General features: G+C 44.9%; 1 protein-coding gene across 6 annotated transcripts in view; it reads right to left on the reverse strand.

The window, feature by feature from the left end:
* Positions 1 to 12,057: 12,057 nt before the first annotated feature.
* Positions 12,058 to 27,244, reverse strand: part of fgfr2 (fibroblast growth factor receptor 2) — a 36,904-nt gene continuing 21,717 nt past the window's right edge. For 3 of the 6 annotated variants that reach the window (XM_047602393.1, XM_047602399.1, XM_047602397.1), the window contains 11 exons: positions 26,661 to 26,805; positions 24,782 to 24,981; positions 23,897 to 24,036; positions 21,705 to 21,826; positions 20,736 to 20,846; positions 19,963 to 20,153; positions 19,208 to 19,330; positions 17,965 to 18,035; positions 15,430 to 15,567; positions 14,922 to 15,027; positions 12,058 to 13,590 (listed from right to left, as the gene is read on the reverse strand). In XM_047602393.1, the coding sequence (XP_047458349.1) occupies positions 13,426 to 13,590; positions 14,922 to 15,027; positions 15,430 to 15,567; positions 17,965 to 18,035; positions 19,208 to 19,330; positions 19,963 to 20,153; positions 20,736 to 20,846; positions 21,705 to 21,826; positions 23,897 to 24,036; positions 24,782 to 24,981; positions 26,661 to 26,805 (1,512 nt within the window). In that variant the 3' untranslated portion in view covers positions 12,058 to 13,425. The remainder of the gene's footprint in view (positions 13,591 to 14,921; positions 15,028 to 15,429; positions 15,568 to 17,964; positions 18,036 to 19,207; positions 19,331 to 19,962; positions 20,154 to 20,735; positions 20,847 to 21,704; positions 21,827 to 23,896; positions 24,037 to 24,781; positions 24,982 to 26,660; positions 26,806 to 27,244) is intronic. The other 3 variants (XM_047602394.1, XM_047602396.1, XM_047602395.1) reach the window with 3 other exon arrangements.

The raw sequence follows: 27,244 nt of genomic DNA on the forward strand, positions 1-27,244 counted from the left end.
AAGTTAGTCAAGTTAAAATAAGTACAGCACCTGAAAACCAGTCATGCTAGTGTGTTGATGGAAGTTGGGGGTTTTCAGGTGCTGCACGGGTGCACAGGTGCTGTCTATGTACAGCTCACAAGTAGTAATAAGGAAAATTCTTGCGTTTATTTATCACTTTTTCAAATGACTGGCTAATTCTCAACACTACACTACTTTACAGCACCTATGCTAAGCTAAAACTAACAACTGCGTAGCCGGTGTAGGTACTAGATCATTTCGCATTTTATAATTGGTTGGACCATAGGAAGAAGCGGAAAAGAGGTTAGCAGTTTTAGTGGTTAGCAGTTGTTATCGAAGCAGAGAAACTTAACAGTTTTGTTTTGTCTCTTTATTCTTTGGATAAATTGATAAAAGCTGTATTATTATTCTATTATCTTTTTCAGGATAAAATGTCTTAAATCCTTTTGCGCCTACTATACAAATGGATTGATTGAACTCAAATTATTTTGTCATTTTATTACTTTATTTTTAATGAAAAATGTGCTGTCGTTGTAGTTTTTGTGAAAAAAAAAATGAAAAACTGTATCGCGATATCTCTTCCAAACACGGATTTAAAAATGCTTTTCCAAAATCCAACTCTGGGGAAAACGGTGAGTGGCTAAATTTCACAATGGGGTGGCGTATCCCTTTAAGGATGCATGCCACATATGAATGCTTTTGGACAAACACAAATTCAATTATATTCATAAAATATATATACATATATACTAAAATGCTGTATGTGAGTGATCTTTGGAATGTGAAATAAAACCTGACTCTCATTGTGTTTTTATTGTTGCATTCCTTTTATAGGGTCGTCTCCCCACGGCCATATATAAACTAAAGAAGGGCTGTTGCCAGAGAGTATAAATCCCCCAGCTGAGCACTAATTGCATGATTTAAAGCATGGCTGTTGAACAGTTCGAAGAGGCCCCACGTTGGTTTACTGTGGGCGTTATGCAGTCAAACCTGCAGAGGGACCAGAAGATAGAGCGAGGTACGGTGTGGAAGGTGAAGAGGGGCGCATAAAGAAGTTACAGTTGCTAATGGGGAACACCTACCTGATTAGATTAACATACTTCCCAAAACCCCTCCGTTCCATTTTCTCCTTTCTGTCATGTGGATTTCCCATTTAGTCCCTCGTGCCGAATTCCTGTGATGGTTATATTGTATCGCACGTCCTTATAAACGACTGCAGTAGCGCGCGCCGTCCTGCGTTGCGTGACCCGCGGAGCAAGTGGAAACAAAACCATAGCTGCAGGTGAATCCAATAAATAATATACTTAATAAGTCTCCGGTCTGTATTGGCAAGTGTACAACTGTGACAAAAGCCTTAAAGCTCGTTTGAAAGGTTGCTTTGGGAAATCGTTCATCAGATTTATTTGAATGTTGCTGATAAAATCTAGTTAGAAACTGAAATGGCTCAGCTGACATGCTGAAGGATTTTGATTTATATTCTCAGTTAAATGGAAGAAATTGAATTTAACATGCAGTGCTTAAGAAATTTAAACAGGCAGCTGGAATGAAAAAAAGGAAGAAGAATAAGGAGATAAAGAATAAGAGGCCAGTAAATCAGAGTAAAGATTTTCCCAGTTTTGCGAGCCGAATCTTTCTGGAGATGCTCGCCTGTCGCTCGCGCTAAGTGCTGATCCTGGAGGACTTCTAAAGCTCCCACAATCCACCTCATGGCACTCATAGCCGTGAGGCCTGGGAAGACCATAAAGTCTTTTTACAAGGTGACATGACATAAAAGCACAGGGAGAACAGAAAACGTACCGGGTAATATTCTCGGAAAAAAAAGATGAAAACCCCTTTCACATTTTCCTTCCCCCTCGTTCTCCCTCTATTGTTTGAGCCATCGTGGCTTTAATATTGTGTGTGTGTGCATGTGTTTTCGTCAGAGAAACGAATGTTCACATGTGTTATCCTGTGTCTGGTTGAAGCTGTGAGGCTGGCTCCAGCGGGGTGGGCCGGTGGGCCGTTCTCTGTCTGCCATCACCCATGTCCACTTACACACACTCGGGGCCTCAGTGGGAATGAAGAGGGGATTATGGCTCTGACTGATCCTGGAGGGGCACACACTTAACACTACTGTAAACAACAGGCCCATTTGAGTGGTTCACACCAAGTTGAACTTTAGAGGTGAAGGCTGGGGGACACGGTGTGACTCCATGCAGATGAAGACCAACAGATAAGCAATGATGTGGACCAAAGCGCGGTTTATACATCTGTGCCAATTTGATCTTAACAGCCCAGACCCCAACGCTGTAGCCTGTACCTCCCTAGAAATATAACTGCTCTTTAAGGGGACGCAAAGTGCAAGAGCTGTGATTGGTGCACTTGGTAGCAGCACACTTACGCTATAGTATTCCTGGCTGCTTCTCCATTTCACAGTTGTTGACTTGATTGTTTTGGATCTGAGAAGATGGAACACATGGAAGAAAGACTGACCGAGGAGGCTTGAAGGAAGTAGAAACAAGAAATTAAGTCGGCTAGCAAAAAAGACAAGTGTTTGTATGGTGATTTTTGCAGAATGAGACAAACTGACAAGCGCACAAATATAAACAGCTTGCACCAGCGTAGGCTACGTGCACAGTTTTCGGCCCCGCAGAGGCACAAACTGCGCACTGTTTTTACTGCGTTGTATTTTGTTTGCAATTTGTTACAAGTTAGGCCTTATTTTGGTGCTTTCGACCATGGTTTCTCTTTCAAACGATATGTTGCAGTTGCTGCAGTAATGGAGGCAGCGTGAAGAAGTAATCGACCCGATTTATGATAAATGGTTGTAGGATGCTTTCAACTTTCCACTGCTGTGACCTGGGAGGTGGAGGTCATGTGACAATCAATATGCGGGTTTTTGATACTCGGCTTGTATCGTGGGAGGAAAATGTATTCATAAATAACTGTGAAATTAAATTAAACTCACTTGCCTCTTCTCTAAGTGGCAGTGAAAATGTAAGCGTCCTGCACTTAATCTTGTCATCATAAAGTCATAGAACTCAACATTTGTTTCATGTAACTGAGAGCAATTGATTTAACTGTGTTTTCATTCCAGGGGCTGTGGTGTGTAGTTTCTTATCGTTATTATTCTGACAACTTCATTTTAGTCTGTAGGCTAGGCTAAATAACAGAAACACTTTAGTGCTTATTTCAAGCTACTGTAACACCACCTCAAACTACATCCTCCATAATTATCATACGCTTCCATAACCACTTTTCTGATGCTGTTTCAACATAAACTGAACATTTAGTTCAGGACTCTTATACTATTTATTTTCACTAATGTACCTAGTGTTGTGTCATGTAAATGTAGACTGTAAACGGCACTAGCTTGTTAGACGTAATGCTGTAGAGTACAATAAATGAAAGAACTGCTTGTAGTAGATGTAATAATCTTTCTGTTCCTGAGGGAAAAGCTGTGTGTTTTTCCTGGTCAGACTTCTTTTGAGTGATTCTAATTTGAGCAATGAGCTCAAGTGAGTACAGGCTGAAGTGTCCTGTGATCCTCCACAAGAAAAGAAAATGATTATATTTGGAGCTCATGTTGGCTCCGGCTGTGTTTGTCGGGAGATTTTGACTCCAAAGCCTCAGAAAGGAGATGATGGTTTTTTGATATATTGATTGATCACTGGCTTACATTGTCCAGGCCTGTCACTGTAACTGGGTTGTTTTCTGTTTTGCATCAGACTGTCTGACGTGGTCTCTGCGGGGCCCGGGCTTTTCCTCTTTTGTTTGTTTTCTTTCCCTTTCGATTAGCGAGGCCTCAAGGATTCGACATAATGGCCTTCGCTTGGAGGAACTGGATAAAAAAAAAAAAAAAAGGGCCCATTCCGCAAGGGGGAAGCTAGAGATGGGGCTTAGTAATGTTTTCGCGTGACAGAGGTTCATATAAAAAGATTTTGGTCCATAATTTGCTTGGCTTGGGCCTGCTCCAGAAGGGCAGAGAGAGGAATTTTATTTTGTTGCAGGAGTTGGGGGATGGTAAAGTACCGAAACCCACCCCACTAAAACACCCAGCACAATATGGTTCACATTTTTCTCTTTCATACTAAATGTAGCATGAATTATCTTGCTTTCAGTTGAAAGGGAAAAAACTGTGATTTCATCTCATGTGTAGCTGAATGGTTGAAAGACAGCAGTGACTTCTATAGTATACTCACTCCACAGACCAAATCTATATGAGCTCTGACTGCCAGACACGCAGGCTTCGGAGTCGAGCTGGCACTCAGCACATCTCTACTTCTCCTGCACTGTATAGGTCTGAATTCACAAGGTAAACAAACCCGATGAATGGGTGCGCCAGGAGCCCTTCTGTCTCCACGCTTTACTTTAAATGTGTTTGCAGCAACACGTAACGCGCTGATCATTCCCATTCGCCTCCGCTGATGACAGCCAGGGCACAGACTCCCGTAAACATAATCAATCACTCTGATAATAACTCATCTCACACCATTTACTCCTTTTCTGTCTTTCTTTGTCAGGGCCTTCCACGTGAGCCAAATGAAACCTGAGCAGGTTTTCCGAGAGCAATTGTCGTCCGGCGCGATCATTAACAAGCTAGATCACATTCGCGCATTTGTTTCAGGCGTCTGCGCGGTGAACTCGCGCGAGCAGTTGTTGGTGTTCAGCGCTGCGCAGCTCAGTGTGAGGCCACTCTCCCTCTCTCTCATGGGAATGATGTTCGGAGTCGAGGCTCCGGAGCCAAGGAATTTCAGCGAAGCACCAGCGGGTTTATTTTTGCAGCCCTCTGTGGCGTGGCTCAGCCTAACCTAACCACCTCAGCCTAGCCTGGCTCTGTGCAGCTCACGGAGCAGTTCAGGAAGGGCCCGTCACTCCAGATGGTAGCTCAGCCTCTGCCAGCAACAGTGTCTGAAGGCCTGGCTGCTGGCCTACAACCACAACCTCTGACAGGCAAAAGCCTCGGGCCCTTCTACGCGAGCACAAAGCGCCTTTTCAGGGGCCTTATTACCCCACCGCCATCCCCACATCCCACCGACCCCACCCCACCAACCCACCCCCCAGTGCTCAGGCAGAGGCCAGCCACCTCATGGAGCTTGGGAGGCAATGTATTGAAAGCACAAATGGTGGCAACGGTGCAACCTTTACGTTCCCAATAGGAACAGTTGGACAAGACGAGAGCCCTCCAATCACCTAAAAGTAAAATTTCAATTCACACACTCTGGGCGTCAAGGAGAAATCTACTACTGATTGGTATTATGTGGATGTGGCAGATTTATCTCACTCAAGATCCCAGACTTCTTCCTGGAAAATGTGTGAAATGTTTGACTGTGACAATCCTAAAGAAGTTGGATGCTGACTGGCAAATGAATCCAGTTTAAGCCAGCAGCATGACTTCAACTGTTTGCCCTCCTATGCGTATTTATGTGCTATGTCAACGGCAAAGCTCTGCCCACGCCCATCACTGTTTCTGTATGAAAAAAAAAAAAAAACTACAATCCATAACGTCGCAATACTTAACAATTGGCAGGTGGCGGCAAACGCCCCCAGAAAAAGGGCAAAAAAGCAAGAAGCCGTGGAACTGAAGGCCTTTGAGCTAAGTGATTAAGTCAGGGGCTGTAATTATCTCATCCTGCCTGGGCAGGACAGAGCGGGCTCTTGTTGTTTCTGAGCAGAAAGGCAGGTAGAGAGGCACATCACTCACTGCACACTTTTATTTAATGACCTCCTTACTGTAAAGAATGACAAAGCGAGAGGGAGAAGTTTCCCTGGACCTGCCCCCGAACTTTCAGCAACACGCAATCACCCCAGTCATGTAAGTCAGAAAGCCAGAGAGGGACGGGGGCGGGGGCGGGCAGGGGGGGTTTGATTTGCCAGGAAAAAAGTGTAAAGGGACGAAAGAAGCAGGGAGACACAAACACAGGCGAAGAAAGGACCAGCAAAACTTTGAAAGCATATTTGAAATTGACAAATTGAGTAGAGGGGGAGTGGAAGGAAATGAACTGTGTTGGCATTCGGAGAAACAGTGGGCTTCTTGTTTTATTTATTTCCTGCGTGATTTATATTCCCCATGTGACACCGTGCCGGTTGCCTATGGTGATCGTGCCTGTCGTTTAAAGCGCGCAACCTGACGAAGGTAGGCGCCGCCAGCGTTTGCAGCTGTATATGCGAAACCTCGCTCCTGAATTTAAATTTTATTCACCGCACGAGTTTGCTTGGACCTATCGCGTATGGTATGTAACCAGGAAAATATCCGTCATATTCACAATGACAGCAAGTTAAATATTGACATTTTAATGCCTCTTGAGGAAGTAGTTTTGGCTCTGAATCATGCACTCTTACATTTGGAGACCAAAACAATCCTTTCCTCCCTGTTCAATCAATCCTAAACTCCCTTCCTTCACTTCCTGCTCTTTCTCCCCTTCTTCTTCCTCCTCCTTTTGTTCCCCTTCCCCCAGCATCAGTGTGTGTGTATGTGTGTGGACTCCTGGGAGCTATAACCCTGACGAACTGCCCTCATGCACAGTTTCAATTAAACCTCATTTATAGGCACCTCTCTTTCTTTTACAAGCTTTTTTTTTTCTTTTTTTTTTCAGCGGGGCCTGTGTTTACTCATGACAGTAACAGTGCTGGAGTGGTTAACTGTCCTGCCTGTACACTGCCATATATCTCCATCCTGTCTGTCTCCTGTCATTAAGGCTGGACTTTTTATTCTTTACTGTCCACTAGGCACCGTGAGCCACATTTTTTGTTTTGTTTTGTTTCTTTTCCTGTCAGTAATATACTGTACTTTCTGTTCAGCTGCTATTATATTATTTTTTTCTCTGTTTTTTCCACATTATAGTAATTCCTGGAAACATTGCACATTTCCACAGTGACATGTTGCTTGGTCAGGTGTTCCTAGAAACATGGGAGTCAACAAATCATGACAGAAAATCTGATAATGGTCTGTTGTGGGTGTGTGCTACATGTCTAAGTAACATCCACATGAATGTCAGGTCCGAAAGTTTCCCAGCAGAACACTGAATTGTCACAAGATGTTATTCACTTCTCTTGTAAGTGGTTTTAATGTTGTGGCATATCAGCGTGAACACTTTAAGGTTACATATAAAGTCAAAATTTGAACAAAACATAACCTGTTTCCCTGAAAGTAAAAGTTTTTAAGGGATATTTCACCATTTTTTAACATGGAAATAGATTAATGAAACACATCAAAGGCATGTCTTCTGTGGTCCCGAATGAGCTTTGTGAAGTCTGAAACCATTCACTGTGAATGAGTCGACCAAACTGAGATGAGATGTCGGTGGTTACCGGGCGGAAAGGGCCAAAGAAGGCACTGATGCATTGTGGGAAGTGAGCTCGTGTTTGGATTACTTGCTCGACTCCGTTCGTTTTGACTCTCTCCGATTCTTTGAAAGTGCAGTAATAAATAGCTTCTCGTAAAACATAGTTTTGCCTCCAAGACTCGGTCATACCTCCAAATCTTTACAAGATGAAGCACTTTGTTTGTGCACCAAAAAAAAAAAAAAAACCTTGCCACTGGAAAACCTAAGTTTGACACCTTGGCTCGAAGATCGCCATACGTCAAGCTTTGTGGCTTTTGATGTCACCACTGACATCATCGGTGTAAGACAAGACACGGGGGAATATGCCTGACCTACGGGGTGAGTGTTGTGATTGGCATCACTGGGCAGGGAACATTATGACTAAGCTCATTTATAGAACACACCCAGAACGGTAAAGCATGCCACGTTAGCTGAGTTCAACAAACGTTAGAGTGCAGCCTAATGTTGCAATGTGAAATCGTGCATATTGATCAACGCTGACTATTTTCTGTTGCAATGAACATATTATTCCTTTGTCTCCTGCGTGGTCGACAAACAAAAGAAGTCTAAACTTTGCTCAAGTGTGTTGGCTCTTGAGTTCCTTCGTCTTCCTCTAAACAATTTAGTTTCGGCTCTCTGATTACACTCCAAGAGCTGTTACCTCAGAGCCGTAGACATGGCGAAGTCAGCATATAAACTAACAGGAAGTGGATTCTGTGAATTACAATTGCTCAGACACAGTTGTGCCATTAGTAAATGTTTAGAAGCTCCCACGGGAGAAACAAACTACACACGTCCTACAACCACATGGACGCACTCGACTTGTTTATCCTTCGCTGCAGATCTAGACATGGTGCCTTGCAGGCCCTTAATCAAACACAAGTGGAGCCCTCCCACTCTTTAGCACTGACCTAGCAATGAACCATTCATTATCTGCTGCTAGATCCAAATGCTAGGGTTTGGGAGCACAGTCTCAACAGATGCATGCTCTTACCTCACTTGTCAATAAGAAATCAAATGCAGGAAATCAAATGAAAAGATTACAACGTGATCCACGTATGCCTTTAGCCTAGAAATTAGTTTCCTTTCAGGAGCCTCTATTATTAGGCAAAGCTGGACTTTGCTGAGGGATTAGTGATATTTAGTGATATTGTTATGCTCCGGGTATGGAGATCGCACGGCAGCTTTGTTAAACTTTAAGTCACCCTCTAAAATACACCCACTCACCAGTCCCTGACCCCCCCTCTCCCCCTCCCCTCCTGTCCGTGGGTTGGTGGGGTCTTATCTCTAGTAGATGTGGGCTCCTCTGGCTTCACACAAAGCCTCATGTTGACATTCCAGAGGACCAAGCCTTGTGCAAACACACCAGGCCCCACCAGATGGCTAGGCAAGGGAGTGCAGGGCTGGGGCGAAGGACGTAGACGGCGTGTAATTAGAAAAGAAGCAAGATCCGAACCACTTTTACCAGCAAAATATCAGACAAGGCGAGCAGTTCATCAGCCCGCCTCGCTGCTAGTGCTACGATTTATCCTACGGCAAATTAAGTGCCCCGTCAAACTTTTTTTTTTTTTTCCTGCAGGAAAAAGCTGTTTGTCTCAAACGTACGACTTCATACTTTCACCACTGAGCCCGAAGTGGGCTCCTTGTCTCCTCCAGCTACTGCCCCATCTCCCAAAAGTCATTTAAAGCTAATATTTGGGGGTCACCGGGTTAATCTTAAGGGCGTGAGGCAACCAAAAGCCCTCCAAATGAAAAACTCATTTAAGGCTTTGACCGCGTGGCAGGTCATGTTTATCAGAGGACAGCAAGAAGTATCACTGCTCCATGAGTCCTAGGGGCATTTTTAATTGGGTGAGGGACAAAATAGATTAAATAATGGAGAAATTGAACAAAAGACTTATTTATTTATTTATCTGGGCAATAAAAAGAATTGTGACTAAGGCCACAGGAAGCTCAGCTACTTACATTCAGTTTTACTGTATATTACCATGTATGTGGGCAGAACTGATTAACACTTAGGTTCTTGTGTTGATGTGTGTTGTGTTCATAAGAACAATTTTTTAATAGTTTGTCCTTGTAGTTTTTAATCAAATATATAGCAAATAGATCTCAGAAGGAATGAGCCAATTACATTGTTTAACATGAGTAAACTTGCGTAACTCCCATCATAAAACAAATCAGCAAGTAATTAGCAATGTGATCCATGATGTGTGCAAACTAAATTATGTTTTCCCTCAATGATCCTTATTTACCTGAGTTTATTTCTTGAGACTGCTGTGCATATGCATGCTTCTAGAGCATGCTTCTAGAAATGAATAGATTAATAAAAGAATAATTACTTAAGTAGTAGCACGCTTTCAGTGACTGACTGAAAATTTACAGTCTCCATGTCGTGACGCCCACACAGCAAACAACTCTGCGTGCAGCAAAGCTGCTCCATTAGAAACAGCAGCTTATACAATATTTGTGTGCTTCCCCGATGATATCAGTTTATTTGCATGTTTGGGGAAACATTTAAAATGCCAGGCGTATTTTCGGCTGGTTGCTCGTGATCCGATCACTCAGGATGCATTCAAAGTCTGAACAGGGCCATAGTTTTCTCAAGATGGAAACAATCTAATCCTGTATTTGGTCTCCATGGAGTTCACCCCTCCCTGCTCCTTGCGTGTGTCATCAGCATACAGCACAATAGGCAGTCACTCTGATAAAAGTCTGAAAAAGCCAGTGTGGATATCCGGCTGCCTTTCTCTCCGCTCTACCCCTTTAATGAGGGTGTACGTTGCTGTGGTTTATCCACCCCCCGTACCTGCTGTATTCTATGGAAAAAAGAGGAATGTTTTCTGACTGACTTTTCCCTCCAAGGCCTTTTTTTTAAGGTTCCGGAGACATGAGGGGACACGTCCATTGGAGGACGACTTGGAACTGCTGTGTGTGTGTATTTATTCAGAACAAGTTTAAGCTTGATAGTAGAGGAGGCTCCAGTTTTATGCTAAAGAGCACGTTTTTAATGCACCCAATAAATCACTCATTCACTCACCAATTTTACCACAGCAAGCTGATATTTTCAGTTTATTTTTAGCCTTTTTTAGCCTTAGGATGGTAGTGTTAGCGTCTGCTTTAGTTGTTCATGGTGCCCGGAGCATGAACTCCATTTACTTTTTTCCTAGCACAACCAGCAGCTACTAAATATTACACAGATTGACATAAGATTTGACAAAGATACTGAGAGTTCCCACAGGCTAAAGTGTAATGAATTTATTAATATTTCATCTAACTATAGGGTCAAAATTTTGTGCAACATTTGGTTTTCACTAAATACACACTTTTATGATTAAAATATCCTCATCAACCTCCAGTGTTTTGAGTTTAAAGATAAATGTTAACATGCTACTTTAACAACGTGACTCGGAATGCATTGCATTCACACTACCAAAGAAATGCGGACACTCATGGGAGTCAGACCACCTCCAAATGCAGCCAGAGATCGTACCTCTCAAACACGATCTCAGTGCACCCTCGGGGTGTTCACACCCATCTTTTATGAGGTCATATTGCCCAGCTCGGGTCTTGATGCAAGGTCTGAACAGGCCCCAGCATTTACATTTATCTTAAAGAACCAGCGGGTGGAATTTAGTAGAATCCAGCTGTGATGTTTCACATTGCCACAAAATGAACGCAACACCCATCTGATGCTTGTGGGAGAACCTTCAGTTGATACCAATTCAACATAATGGGGAGCTGTGGAATAGTGTGGAATCTTATTGGGGTGAAAAGCTGCTAGCATGGTGGCAGACTCCTGATACTTTTTTATTATTTTTTGTTGTTGTTGTCTCAAAACCTGCAATAGAGAAATGTCCATATGGAATATTTATATCAGTCACGTCAGTACAAGTGCTCTGCCTCATATCAGGGCCTGTGTTGTGACTTTGCTACTGGTGCACTATGTTGTCTGTGCTCGAGGATGATAAGCAAACACTATCACCGAATGCGACCGACTCCACAACCGCCACTGTCAATCACGCTGGCCAATAAATCAGCTTTGATTAACTTACATGAAATCAGGTAAATCAACTACTCACTCTGCTGAATTAAATCTGCTCTGAATAGAGGAAAAGGGAAATCAATCAGCAATAATCCGAGTACCTATTAGGGGGCTAACAAAGACTCTTTGGCTGATCAAAGTCGGACAGATCGAGACACAGTGTTGCACTATCATGATAACGACGAGTTCCCCCGTTCATTAACAAAATTGCTTGGAGCCCTGGCATGAATTCAGAATCTAATTTGGGCAGGTTTGCTCTGCATTTGTGCTGAGCTTAGCAGTTCTGTGTCTGAAAAGATGACGGCGAGTTTTATTAAAAAACAATGACGCCACTTTTGTCACAAACTGTTCAGTTTCTTCAAAATAATTGCACGGGAGGAGGAAAATGCTTCTCCTTGCACCGTAAGAAGTTTGAGCTAAACCATCTCCACACCTATGAGACGCAAAGTAAATTTAGCCCTGGAGGAACGCACGTAACACATCCTTCTCTCAAATGTGTGTGTGTGAAAACTTAAATATCCAAAGTCAGAGATTAGGACAGAGTGATATTTTTTCATCATTTATTTCGCAAATGCGGCATGAACACTTGCAAAAAAAAAAAAAAAAAACATCTTAAAGTTGGTCCAGTAGAAAAAAAAACACTTCAGCGATTTAATACTTTGTTTTTTCAGCTTTCAATTCTGTCCAGTAAATTTGGGGTTTATTTTTTTCAGCCTAAATGAAGGAGCGTGTCGCTAGGTATTTCCAAATTCTTAACTCTTTTTAGTGATATATAAATATCCAGAAATCAGTCTCATTTCCTAAAGCAGAGCTAAGAAAGAGTAAAATGACCGGATAGAAATGGCATCAACGTCTACCTAAGGAGAGGGATTAGCTGACTATAAAATGTACAGTAATTTAAAATTTAACTTAATATTCACATTCATATATAAAACTTACAAAACCCGGATCTCTCAAACCTACTAAAAATAGTTTTCTTCTGTTACTGCTGAAAGATCCTTTTTAAATTACGATACATTTAATGGATTATTCATGTATTATTAACATCATTAATGTCATAATTTCTGCCACATTGTTTTTATTCTTTTTGATTCATTAAAAAACAAAACAAAAACAAAAAAACGTAAGTCAATAAATTACCATACTACTGTTCCCTGAAAGCCAATACTCAGCTGTGTTATTGAGTGAGAGTAAGACAGGTGTTTGTGTGTATTAAAGTGTCTGAATTTGTGTGTGTGTGTGTGTCTGTGTGAAGAGAGTAATAGGACACGTAACCTGTTAGCATAAACTGCCTAAAACTCAACGAAGGGTGTGGGAGGATTGGGGGTTATTTCCGAGTCCATACAAAAAATAATTCATTGTAAATATATAATATATTTTTTATACATATTTGAATATATTTACAAAGATACCCAGCACTATACATTACACTGTGTATTTGTCTTTCTCCAGAATAATTGGGAAGGTTTATCAAGAGAACTGAAAAAAGAAATCCATCAATATTACAAAATAAACAGGAGAGAATTTCATTTTTTTTTTTCATTTGCTCTCCTCTTATTCCTCTGTTTTGTTAGTCGAAGCTCTGTCGCTTAGTCCATTTTCCTATTTGTCATCCTCTTCTAATCCCTTGTTTCTAGAGTTCACGTCAGTCCATACATTCCTCCAGGAGCAAAGAACAGTCTTGGAATGCCAGCCTCTGGAATTGGATCACCCAACAACTATCGTTGATTGCAAGGCAACAAACATGAGAACCAGAATAAAAAAAAAAATCTGTGTTTTTTCGGAGAGTCGGAGGATCCCCGGGAAATGTCAGTTCATTCAGTCAATACAAAATAGCTTCTTTATGGTCCCTGTCCTCTCCTTTAAGACCTCATGTGAGTGTGTGTAGTGTGAGTGCATGGCAGTGTGAGTGTGTGACAGCAGCGCTGCCACCAGCCCAGTCCCGTCTGGGTCCGTTAGTCCACTGGGAGCCAGAGGGGGCGATGGGGGGGCAGGAAGTTGGGAGGATGTCGGCGAAGGTCGTCTGTGCTACCTGTGTTCTGGGACACGCTAAAGGGTGTCGAGGGGGTGGGTGCGGGCTCATGTTTTGACATTTCCGTTGATGTGCTGGTACTTGGGGAGGCACGGCTCGTCCGGTAGCGGGTCGTGGGAAAACACAGAGTCGTCGCCGGAGGAGCAGGAGCTACGAGTGTCCGGAAAGCTGGGGGAATACTGCTCCGCCGGGGCGCATAGATCCAGATACTCCTGCAGACACAGACATTGGAAAGAGAGGGTTGGGTGAGATAACTTACACTCAGACAAAAGGGGGAAGACGCTTCGGAGAAGCATGAGGCGAGTGACCTAGAAGAACAGAATAACATAAATTTAGTGCTGAAATCAAGTCAACAAGAACAGGGACTTTCCAGAGAAGGGTGAGCGTAGTGAAGGAATTAGAGTATCACCTTTATTCTTTTATTTATCTAAACCATACCAAATCGCCCCGGGAGAATTTATGAAACGGAACAGAACAAATAATCTCAAACTGGATACTGTATGAAAATATTTGCAGAAATAATATGTAATAAATTGAATGTTGGATAGCCGGCTGATGCAGAGTGTTGAACTAGTTGGAGGCTTTTGTCCACGACAGAATGGTTTGAAGTGGTTGAGCTTTTGAGGTAAAATGGAACACAGGACACAAAATCCTTCCACATCAGTTTCTGTTGAAACAAATTTAATATCTGACACTGAAATGCCTCACATAGTCACTATTAGATTATTGGGGAAAAATTTTTTTTTAAAGAGCTGGCGGAACACAGCTCACTAAGATGAAGGAAGATGAAAACCTCAAGAAAGACTGTTATTCATTTTTCACTCAGACCAGCGTTGGGAAATGTTTTGGTCTTTTCATGTTGACTGAGGCGCCCTTTTTCCCCCTTCTCCTTGTCTTTCATGGCTGTTACTGGGACAAGTTGAGAGGAGGAAGAGTTCTTGGGGTTTAGTACAAAATGAGCACTGGCTTCCATTTTCCCAGCTTAACACTAAACGGCTCATGTTACTAAAGTTCTCCACATCTGCCAGCGGTTTGGGGTAGAGGGAAAAGTGGGGGTGAAAAAAAAATGTTTAAAAAAAACCCACTTTATTGCATTTCAAAAGTTCAAACTCAAAGTTGGGCCTTTTTTGGCGTAAATTCATGGGCTTCCAGCTCCAGAGCAGACGAGTCTTGACAGCTTTCCATCGACGGCCTCTTTTCAGGTCCGCGCGAGGATATCACACAAGACAGAAAAGGGAATGGAAAGGAACGCTGCCATTATCAGAGCTGAGGCATGGACGTGATGATTGGGCAACTTGAGCCGTAGCAGCTAGTATTGCTGGGCCTGGATCGAATCATCGGGGCATTCTTTCGGTCAGCATTTAGCTCTCGTGTCAGCAACGCGGGCCGCTAATGTCTCAAGAGCTTTTATCGATATTCTGCTGCACCGTGGGAGCGTGATTCAGTTTGGATGGAGAAACGTGGTGTTTTCTTTCCCTTATTGTGTAGCACAAGGCCGCTCATAGATGTGCGAGGAGAAGAAGAGCGACGGAGCTGCACGAACCTCGTTGGTGTTCAGGGTGAGGATGCGATCCAGGTCCTCCACGAGCTGCTTGAAGGTGGGTCTCTGGGATGAGATGGCGTGCCAGCAGTCTTTCATCATCATGTACCTGAGAAAGAGAGATGCACAACGATTTTACTCAAATGTACCACATCTGGACTCAGCTGTCTCCATGTACTCTCTGCTGGTCACAAACATGCCTCTGTGCTTTCGGTTTATTTAAATGTTAGAATGCGTTTGTTGCGAGCTGCTTTTGTGGCTGTCTCTACTTCTTCTCCAACAGTCCTCTCAGTGTGGCGCCGCAGCAGAGCTGCGTCATTGTCCGCCGACTGCAGAGCCCCTCTGCATGAATGAGGACACTGATAGCAGAGAGTCACAGCTGTGCATAGGCCCGACAGAGTGCGCACAGAGTCACGGATCTGATGGAGACTGCGCTGCCATTGAGCTGAACGGTTGTGTCTGCGCGGTAGCTAGGTTCGGGAAGACGTTAGCGCTGCAGGAAAGAACTTACAGCTCGTTGGTGCAGTTGCCGGGTTTGTCCATGCGATGGCCCTCTTTGAGCAACTTGAAGAGCTCTTCAACAGGAATACCGGGGTAGGGCGAGCCCCCTAGGGTGAAGATCTCCCACATCAGCACCCCAAATGACCAGCTGGTGAGATAAAAACAGACATAGATGGGTTAAAATGACAGTCATCACCCCAGTCTAATAGAAATAACATTAGGCCCCATGAGAACGCATTGTTTACACATATCATTTCGATGGAGTCGCTTTGCTGCGGCTTCGAAAAAAACACAACAGTGTGATAGCAGTGGTGTCAATGCCCTCTTTCTGCCATCCAGTGACTTGTGGTGCAAACCTGCTGCCAGTGCTACTCTGGCCCTGATTTCAATGACGGCTTTTGTGCCGGTCTGGCTGGTCACACAGGCCCGCATTGTCTGGTCACACCACACCAAAACAAATACTGGACCACCCACAGCAGACAAAAGAGAAGGGAGAAGTGCAGAAAGGGCCAGGGACTTTTAATCGTTAACCACTTCCTCGTCGCAGCGTCCGGTTGTCGCGTATCAGTGAATCCGTGTTGCTGACTGTCATGTTTATATTAGCGACACGGTGTCTCACGCGGATCTCTCCTGCGGTCACTCATGCGTGCTCGATTCATGCCTGCGCTATGATGAGCAGACGCGTTTGCGATGTGCACGTACACATTCAGGCACCCGCGGGCCGCGAGAGCAGTCCAGAAAGGAAAGAATGCACGGACAGGCAGGTCGGGCATTTATCAGCTCCATCTGTTTACACAACCAGCCAGCCAGGTTTGTGCTCTCCGCTATCACCGCGTCGTATCTCTGCACATGTTGACACACTCGTCTCTCGTTTCTGCGCTACTTTGTAACCGTCTCTAGGTGTTTGTCAGGCTTTTGGGCTCCGCTGAGTTTGTGTCCACCTGCATCCAGCTGCGACTTAAATAAACACAGGGGTCACTTTAAACATCGGGGTCACTTTAATTGACCTGGCCTCGGGCCTCACCAGAGAGAGCAAACAAATCAACCAAATCAGCAAATAACCGTATTAATAAGGTTCGCATCCTGGACTCTGGAGTCTCAAATCACGCGTACATCGACTGATTTACTGAAAACAACATGAATATTAATTAGTGGATCTGATAAAAAATAGACCATGTGCCTCTAAACATTTCTATAAGCGCTAGAGCCCACATGTGGTCGTGGCGCTGTCTCTCCTGCCTGCAACTGCTTACCGAACAGGGGCTGAGTTTCATTGGAATTCATGTATTCATTTAATCTGATGTCATGTATAGATCGCCTGGGCTCCTGGTGATGTTGAAGCAAAAGCCCCACTCCACCTTCCTTCCTTTCCCTTCCTCCGTGCGCTATGCAAAAAAGCCAATTACTAAAAGTGAGTGATGAATCATAATTAGCAGTGAGCTGATAGAGAGGAGCACAGCACTTAATGCCCGCGCCCCTCCGTCCATTCACCGCCTCCGTCCTCCCCCAGGTTATCGATTGTTGCTGCGCCGTTGGAACATGAAGGGCATCATGTGTACATACACGTTATAAATGCGCACAAACAAGCACACAGAGACGCGGGCAGGAAGGAGGCTCTCCATCCATGCGCTTAACTGGATGAGAGCTGCGTTCAGCGCGGCACTGGCGTCTGACTCGAACCGAACACGCATACATGCGAGGTATTTATCTAATTGCCACGTACACAAATCTGTTGCCAGTGTCTGGATCAGAAACATCAAACAGCGCTGTCAAAACGCATGAGGCTCAGACACCAAAAAGAGAGGGAAGCTCTCGCTTTGTTCTGTTTTTAGAATGAGTACTCTTGATCTTAAAAAAGCGAGAGACAGAGACGGGTCAGCAATTCACATACCAGATGAATGAAAATAAGAACGCCAGAGTGAAGTGGAAGGGGGGTGGAGGAGAGGGGGTTATTTTGATCATGGAGCTGCTCCAAAACGATGAGCCACATGTTCAAAGTGTTGCTGAATGAGGAGGAGAGTGAAGAGGGGACGGCGGGGGGTTGAAAAGCGCTGCTGGGTGTGTGGAGGATGAGGCCTGCACCGGAGGGCTGCAGCATTGTTGCGTTCAGACATGTGCGGAGGCCCAGAAAGGAGGGGAGACTTCCGAGCCGGAGCCGGAGAAGCGAGGGGTGAATCGGAGAGGAGGAGGGGGAGGAGGGGGGAGGTGCTGGTGGGCTCCTTCCAGGGCCCTTTGAAGCCCGTCAGATTAGTAACACGGCATTGGCTCCAAGTCTAGCGTGAAATCCTCATTTTTACCACAAACCGGCCAGCACTGGCCCCTTATAGCCGGTCACCCCCCCTCCCCACCGCCCCACCTAACACTCACCAACACTGCACCAAATTACCTCACCCACCCCCTGCTCCTAAACTCCTGAAAAACAACCCTTTCAGTGTGACTGCAGGTTACAGGAAACAGCAGTGAAAGTGTTTTACTTTATGTAAGATTGAGTTTGTATCATTTATGTGTGTCACGAGACCCCGAGAACACTTTCTTATGTACTTACACATCACTCTGGTGCGTGTAGACCCGGTCGAAGAGCGCCTCTGGAGCCATCCATTTTACCGGGAGACGACCCTGAGGACAAACACAGGCATGGCAAAGGTCAAATAAAAATCATCTCCTGATAAACCAAACTTCTGAGCCGTGTTAATTTCTGCCTTCGTCAGCGTGTTTTGAATAATTCGCCGCTGGGAGATCTCATTACTCCTGAAAAAAAAAAAAAACGGCTGATACGTGAATGTAGCCTGGGGAATAAGGCCCTAGAGGAGTCTGGAAGGAGGATTTCCCAGAGGAACATTTACATTGTCAAAGCAATAGAGCTGATAAACAGGGTCACGAGATAAAGCGGAGAGTTTATCTCTACGTACCATTAAAACACCGACTGGGAAGCTAAGCATAGCTGACAAGGCGACCTTGGTCAGTATCAGCGCGGCAGCTAAATGGCTAGAATAATCTCATCAGGCTGAATTATTAGAAGTAGAAGTAGTGCCTATAAATAAGTAATCATATCTGTTTCAGCCACTGCAAATAATAATAGGGAAGAAGCTAACTGCGTAACACACTAATTATTCTAGTAACACTTTTCATTCATTTTAGAATGAGGGTAATACAACAATAAATATGGGCTGCTGTTCCATTTCTATTACACTGGGGAAAAGTAAACAGATTAAAAAAACGCAGCCCTTGGTTTGATATAAGTGATCATCACAGTCGCTGCCGTCATTGTCCTAATCATCATTATCACCGGCATCATCGAATATTCATTGTTGTTGTTGTGGCTGTCAGCTAGTTCTCAGCGCGATTGTGCATGCGATGAAAAGGCAGTCATGCATATTAAATGAGGATGTGCAGGCGACGCTGCTCTGCGGTGGGAAAGAACGACACCACCGGGCCGCTGTGGAGGTGTCGATTATGTTTAAGGCACGCATCCTCCCCTCTCCCTCGGTCCCTCTTTGGAGGCTAATTGTGTAAGTGTCGATGAAACCAAAAGAACAAAAGACTGAAGGGGTAAACAAGACAAGAGTCTCCAGAATCACTACATTCACAGGCTGCCTGGGAACCCGCTGCTTCTGCCAAGACACCAGCAGAGAAAACAGTGGAACAGAAAGATGAGGGAAGAGGGAGAATTTTAGAAGAAAAAAAAAGACAGAGAAGGGTGGGCGTATCTTGCACTGAAGCTCTGTAAAATATTCCACTCCCTGAAATTGCACATCCCTCAGTGCGCGGCATGCAGGATGAGGACTCACATTAGTCGTCTTTTTATAGTAGTCGATGTTGTGGACGTCCCTGGCCAGCCCGAAGTCAGCGATCTTCATGAAGTTGCTCTCTGTGACCAGGACGTTTCTGGCTGCCAGGTCTCTGTGTATGCACTGGGATGGAGAGAGTGAACTTGTCAGTTATGTCATGCCATAAATAAATCAACACTGAAGCAGGTGTATACTTAATTTGGAAAGGTGTTAAAATGTTTTGCGGCGCACGTAATCATCCAGAAATCCCTTCGCACAGAAGTAGCACTTGACCGACTAACATGACGCCACACCGGCTACACCAGCACGAACGTGTCTGGATATGTAAAGATTCCTTGCATACTCTGTCACATATATGGTCGGTCTCGCGTCTGGGCATCCATGCGCATGTGCAAACTTATGTGTTCGCATGTAGTGCAGTGTGTGTGTGTGTGTGAGAGACAGTATGCTCTGTCACATTCCAACAGTGAGAGGGAGCGTGAGGCTGAATTTGGCCAAGATGGCTGTACCCCCATTGTGAAAACTTTGTAATTCTTCCACACAGAGGGGCTTTTGTCATGCAACGGGAGACAATGCAGGGATTGGGCAGGGGGTCGGTGTTTTTAGGAGACAACATTCCCACAGTGACGCACAAACAAGCCTCCTACGTAAGTCCTTCGTGGATACAGCTCATCAGACTGAACGGGCACAGAGAACAGTCAAGGCAGCCAGCAAGCTGATGTGAGAACAGGTTATGGTGTGTGTTATCCTCTTACCTTCTGAGATGCTAGGTACTCCATGCCCCGCGCCACCTGGTAAGTGCAGGAGACCAGATCTTTGAACGTGAGTTGTTCGTCTGAGACACGGGCGATGTCATAGGAGTATTCCATGCCGGGCGGCCGGCGGGCTCTGAGGTACTCCCTAAGGTTGCCTTTGGAGGCGTACTCCACTATCACATAGAGGGGACCTGCACAGGATACAAGGTCCAAATTAGTGCTTGTACTTTTACTTTGTGCTCAGCCACACTTTGAATTTTGTCAATAGCGCAAACCATTATGAGTTACAGTAATTCAAAGAGTCGAACTCATCATAGGGTTAAGCATTGTGGTTGATGCGGGAGATGGACAACGAGAGGCATTAAGTTTTGACGACTGAGTCGCTGTTCATTCCGCATGCACCCACATCCCACAACGAGCTGAACTCTACCCAGGAGAGATTAGCGGTCACACTGCGAAGATTTGCATCTGGGAGAGCAAAATGATGTAAATTTTCTCATAGCCCTAGGAGCAAGAACAAATTTCTCGCAGAGTATGTAACAGTCTTTATACCGTCCGTCTGATGTGGTCTGATGACACATTGAATGAATTTGTTGAAATATGCAGCAACCATTTTTATTACAGCATTAAAACTTAAGTTAACTAGGAAGATCAAGCTGCCTCTAGAGGATCTTAAAAGCACCATATGACATTAAATTCGAAATCTACAAATGATACAATCCTTCAAGAGCGTATTCTAACGTGTGACTGGCGTGACGTTCGGTCTGACTCACCGTCTTGTGTACAGGCCCCCAAAAGGTTAATGATGTTCTTATGTTTGCCGATCATCTTCATCATCTCCATCTCTGACACCAGGTCAGACAGGTCTTTCTCGGTGGCGTCATCTAACAATATCAGAAGTCACATCGAAGGCTTGTCAGGAAAAGGTCAGCAAAACAAACACACCGCAGTCCTGTCTTCCCCTTTAACTCTTTGACTTCAGACTAAGTGGCTGCCCTGTCAGACAGCACCTTGTTTTGTAGGTGCTTCTGATTAAGTGCAGCTGACAGACAATGTGGGCTAAAGTTACAGCAGTGAGGGAGGCTCTTCACACAGACTACAGAGGCATCCTTTCAGTGCCAGAGGGAGGGAGGAGAAGAAATTAAAGTCGTTCAATCTGGACTCATTATCTGCTGCACAGACTCCTTTTGTCATGGAGCTGATTGAGCCATTCGAGGTATCCCGATAGTCAGAATGGCATTGCCTGCATTCCTCTGCACCATTACCGTATCTGGAGTCATTCTAAAGAGCAGGTTTCCATTGTCAAGGTAGGTCTAACTGCCTGCTGCTGTACCTGATCTAACCGTACCCCGCAACCCCAACTCGACCCAGAGCCCTCCCTCCTGTTGCTTTCATTAATCGCTGCTAGCGTGACTTGTCTCTTTGTGTGGGTGCTGACGGAGCTCCAGCCAGCTGCTGCTCTGGGGTCAGGTATGCGACCGCCCCTAACCCTTACCTACCCAACCCGCCTTCCTCTAGCCGTCACTCAGCAACCGCCAATAACGAAAAATAACGCCAGCCCCGGGCTCAGCCTTGCACCTTTGCTGAACCGAAAATAAATCACCAAGAAAATGCACACGGCTTGCCCAGAAGACACAATGAGGCAGTGTGCAGCTTATCCCAGTGGTCTGATTTTAAGCGCAAGTCAGACATTCGACAATACAACCTCACTGTGATTGTGCAGCAGCAGGAGACTCACTTACCTTTCAGCATCTTGACCGCAACAGTTACAGCCTCCTTGGGTTTGTCCTTATCGATGCCCAGGGCCTCTGCCATTACAACTTGGCCGAAACAGCCTTCACCTAGGGGTTTGCCCAGGGTCAACCTGCAGCCACAAGACAGAAAACACAAGAAAAACGGACAGGACGGCGATTAGATTCTGAAACTAAAGCTCATCAACCCGACCCGACTCTCGCATCGATTCACCCCTTCGACGTGGAAACTAAAACGGTCCGATGCAGCGTGAGAGCGAGAGAGTTAATGAAACCAGGCACCGGGCCAGTTTTGTCAACCTCACCCTATCTTTTTTACTTGATCTTGCGCTCTCTCTCTGTGTGTTTGAATCAGATTGTGTCTGTGTGAGTGCTTTATTGGCGCACGGACTGCAGCCTTTGCCAGGGCAGTAGGTAGGAAGGCAGACATGGCAAAGATAATCACCTGATAAAGCCAGGGAGAGGCACTCATTTCTAAACTGTTTACCCTGTCTTGGCATGTTCCAATATACACTCTTTACAAGTCATTACACAAGCCTTACCTTAGACCCGACACATTAGCGTGTGACAGATGGTATTCTGGCTTTGTGTGCTATGAAGGTGGGTCTGACTGCAATACCAGATGGACATTTAAGTATTATTTTATCACGGGCAACGTCACAATTGCTGGTGGTAAAATTTATATGCACACTCTATTACTTTGATAGAGGAGACGTTTTACTCACATGCATTTTTCCACAGCTATTCATCATCTGACCCAGCTGACCCCTGAACTAGCCGTGTACCCTGGTGTTATTTCACTTGATTGACAGGTGTTGGCCACACCCCTAAGGCCCAGTACACTGGCTATGTAAACACACACTGCACGACGTGAAGCCTCGAGCCTGAGGGCAGCGCCCTGCCGTAGTAACACAATCCCCTGTCTGTCCACACGCACTCGCCACGCTCAATGGCCACCATTCTGTCCATCCAACCACATAATCAATGTTGTTTTTTTCTTCACGCAAACCGCAAACGTTAGCATTCCTCAAAGTTCTGCAATCCCAACATGATCCCTCAGGCGGTGGGACGACGGACCCAAACAGAGAGGCACACAGAGATTTACTCAGCCTAGACAAAACATCCCCTTTGGAGAGTTCAACAATTAAAATCAAACTGAAGGCCATTCAGCATGCACACAGAAAGTCTAGTATTACATCAGAAATGCTTTTTAACAGATGAGCAATGGTAAAATTTATGATCCGAGCTCCTTTAACAAAAGACAGGCCTTCATGTTTACGGTTTGGGATTTTCCCTTTTCTTTCAAAACTCGAGGCCTCAGTTGGGTATTAAACTACTCTAACCTTTGCCGTCCTATTAAATCCACCCTACAGCTTATCACTGGCCGCTGCAACTGTGACTAACTGGAACCTCAGCAGTGCTAATTCCTCTGGAATGAAACCGAGCAAACACTCCTAGCCCAAACATGCAGATGAAAGCTGCGCGAGCTAACCACTAATTAGCACAGCTTCACCCCTTACCAACAGAAGCATGTGCGTATGCGACTATGGATGAGTGAGAGTGTGACGTAGCAGCAGTTGTAATAATGAGGCAGGGGGCACGGTGCCAACTTCAGGTCATTCCACTGCAGCGGGTGAATCGGTAGCCTTTATCTCAGCCACCGCAGCCATTATTCAGCAGTTAGTCATTATCGCCGGCATTCCTCACTTAGAACAATAGTTATCTGATTATTTAGCATCCGAGATACAATCAAACAGTTGGTCTTTGTGTTGTAATGTTGGTGTTATCCACCACTTATATGCACCCTGCTGACTAAAGATAGTTGTATTGGGATTGAAGACAAGGGCAGAGAGTGTAAAAGCTGTCATGCATACCACCAAACAAGTCTTGTATGCGGGCTCTGAATCCTGAGCGTGGCATTATGGACACTCCCTTTCGGGTGAAAGTGTCACGACTAGAAGATCAGCATTTACAGGTGTGTTATGCAGGAGTTGAAGCCGATGTAAGTAGTTATGCATTCTGCATAATATGCAAAACATATTTTTGGCTCAGTGCAAAAAAAAGCAGAATCCCTCAATCTGCCATATTGTTTATGTTCTTCCTGATGTAAATTTCTACATCTTTTATAACCATGTTTTAAACCAGAGAGGAGACAATATTGGAGGAGAGGATGTTGGCCTCACCTGTCTCGGGAAAACTCCCACCGTGGATCCTCTGGAAGGTCGTACTCGGGGATGGGCTCATCGTGTGCAGAGCTCCGCCGCGTCGTGATGCGTACCAGCGGCGTACTAGAGTTCATGGAAGAGCTCGAGTCTGCCGACACCTACAGGAGGAGAAGGATTGGCTGATCACCGGAGTCTGGGTTCATAGTTTGCTTAGAGCTCCAGGGCATCACTAGAGGAGTTGATTTGTGTGTACGCGATTAGCCGTGCTACTTTTTTTAATTAACACCAATCCTGGTAAATACGGTACGTCAAACTTAATAATGTGTCATTCATTTTCTCATATCACGCCTTACTTAACACAACGACAGAATCTTTCTCGGGGCAAGAGATTACATTTCAAAGTTGATTAAGGGGTGAACAACAACAGTAATTTTGATGAATGTGTGTTAATCGCCACTGTCCCCAGGGCTCATCTCTCCTCTCTCCACCCTAACCTTACCTTGACACAGGAATCAGTCTCACTGCAGAATGTAATCCAACACTTTTTGTACCTTTTGGTTTCCCTTGAGGGGAAACTGTGGTTCACATATCGGGGGGAAAAAAAGATCTGGCTGCAGTTTCAGTAGTGCTAACTTGTGCAGATATGCATGCCTTCTAAGTAAGGCTGGAGGGATATTCCATAAAATATTACAACAGTATATGCTATATGTGTGTAGAATGATCTTGTTTTAAAGTCACTGTTACTTTTATAAATGTATCCATCATGCAAACTTTAGTGTATATACATACATAGACAATAATCTAAAGTTTGTTGCCGGTATTTGTATATCTGAGGCATGTTTGCAGTTTGTGCTTGTCTCCTCTAGGGGTGTTAGATGCCTTTAGAACTCTTTATCTACTTTCTGTTACCTGGCGGCGCAGAGGGATCTGCTTGCTCAGTTTGTGGACCGCCGGCTGTCCCCCGAAGTCTGGCTTCTTTGCCGTGTTCCTCATGCGGCACACCACTACGATGCCCACCATGCAGGCGATGAGGAAGACGCCCGTGCTGTATATGGCGATCTCCATGTAGAACGGGGAAACTGGCCCCGGGGATTTCTCCAAGGCTGAGGAAAACAAAGGGATAGCAGAGAAATGGAGGTCAAGCAGGGAAAGCTGGAGGAAGCCTTGCACTGATCGCTCTCGCACACACGCACTCTCCATTTGAACAGACACACATGGGTATCAGACAGACAAACACAGAGACAGATGCTCTGGAGGTGACTCATGCGTAAATGTAATCACCATCAGCAGGCAAACTAAACAGAAATTATTTCGTAGCATCCTTTGCCGTTTTCTTTTTCCCGAGGTTTCAGCATTTTTTTAAACAGACCTGTCCTGCTGCTCAGGAGCCTAAACAGATTTGTAATAGGCCAGTGCATCCAAGCCTGCATGTGTCTGCATTCTGTGTTAATGTCGGAGACACGCGAGCCCAAACACACACCCACGGGCGGACGGAACAATACGCGCTTCACTTTGGATCGCAAACAAGGGAGAGCGGTGTCCTTGGTGGTTGTATATGGCTTGAGCTTCCTGTCGAGGAAATGGGATGAGTTTCTGTGTGTCCCTACTTGTGCACGCGTGTGTGTGTTTATATGTGTGTGCGCGCTATAGGAATGGACTGTTCCATAATGCATATCCCCCCACCAGACCACAAACAAGGCTCTTGTGCAGCACAACCGACCAAACGGCCCGTCAGCCAGCTGGAGGTGCAGTTACATGCAGGAACCTTTTTTGTGTCGGCCTCACATCTGCCGATCCAAAATTAAAAAAAAAAAAAAAAAAAAAAAAAAAAAAAAAACAGCACACGCACAGAAGTTGCAGCCTCGAAGGCGCCAGCGGTGCAGATAGAGCACATCGAGGGCAATAAATATCATATATTACTCCCAGAGGGAATGTCTGGCCTGTGATCATAATGTTGTTGTTTACAGATATAGCAAAATTATTACCCTGTTAAAACATTAAGGATGGTTTGGTGCTGGTTATACTTTGAAGGCCTCATACAATCTACGACTCTAATCAATCACTTTTTGCCCACTGTACTTTTGGCTTGACCCCAAGCATTAACAATCGGCCATTTCGCCTGGAAGAAACTTGCGCGGAGACTGACACTAAGTTTTATGTATTTGATCCTTTGGTATGCGTAATTACAGGCCAAACCCAGAGCAACGGACAAAAATAGGATAAAACAACTTGATAAATGAGGACAGACGCACAAACATTCGCGTGCACGAGTTATTTACTGTACAGTCTGGGAGGTTTGGCCCTGATAATTGAGAAAGTGAAGCCAACATGAAACGAGTGCCGAGCTTCAACTTTCGACCGTTATCTCAAAGGAGAAATAAGGGCCTAGAAAGAAGACAATTATCAGAGCCAGAAAGGGGTGGAGGAAAGTTTCAGACGAGAGAGGAAAGAGAAGGTGGACAGACAAATCCTCTCTTCGTTTTGGAGTCTAGAGACACTCGAGCTGCTCTGAGACCGCCACTTCTGTCTCTGAGTTATAATAAGTCGCCGGCAAACGACCCCATTATCTGCTTTTAGCTTTCAACAGCTGGTCAGGCTAGATAACATTATAGAATACATGCTAACTGCTATGGCAGTGCATTGTCTTGGATGATAGCAGTGATGGCTCAATAACGTGATATTTGAGCTCCAGAGGGAGAACTGGTCTTCCACAGAGGTTAGTGAAATGACAACTGTTTTAGGCAGAAGAGTGAAAAGGAAAAAGGAAGACGAGTGTATATACCTGGAAGCACCGTCAACCAAGCAGTGTGATAGGAGATCCCAATAGAATTACCCGCCAAGCACGTATACTCCCCAGCATCTTCAAATGTTACATTGGGCAAGTAGAGAACTTCTATCTCCTTATCTGTGGTGTTAACACCTGCGGTCTGGGAGAGGAGAAGAGGAAGAGGAAGAGGAATAACGGGGGGAGGTGAAAGAGTAACAGAGAGAAAGAGAAAATAAAAATGAGACCCACAAAACCAAGAGAGAAATAGGAGGAGCTGGATGGCGTCCATCACTGAGGTCCCATCTAGAGGAAAGGATGTTGGGAGTTTCCAAGGGGTGAGGAGGCAGGGAGGGGAGGGGGGCGACACAGACAGAACCCGATATGCCACCAAAACACAAGGAAAAAAGAACCAATACACCAAAAAACAAAAAGGGTTCCCATCACCCACAGAACCTGCTAATAGAAGAGAGTCTAATTTCCAAAATTGAAATGGATACATGCACAAACAGAGAGCATGGAGAGCACTGCAACACCATCTCGACACGGCTGGCAAGACAGAAAGAGACATTAAAAAAATTGTGCCAAGAGAGATGTGTCTG

The sequence above is a fragment of the Mugil cephalus genome, chromosome 13 (genome assembly GCF_022458985.1).
Source record: "Mugil cephalus isolate CIBA_MC_2020 chromosome 13, CIBA_Mcephalus_1.1, whole genome shotgun sequence".
NCBI lineage: Eukaryota > Metazoa > Chordata > Actinopteri > Mugiliformes > Mugilidae > Mugil > Mugil cephalus.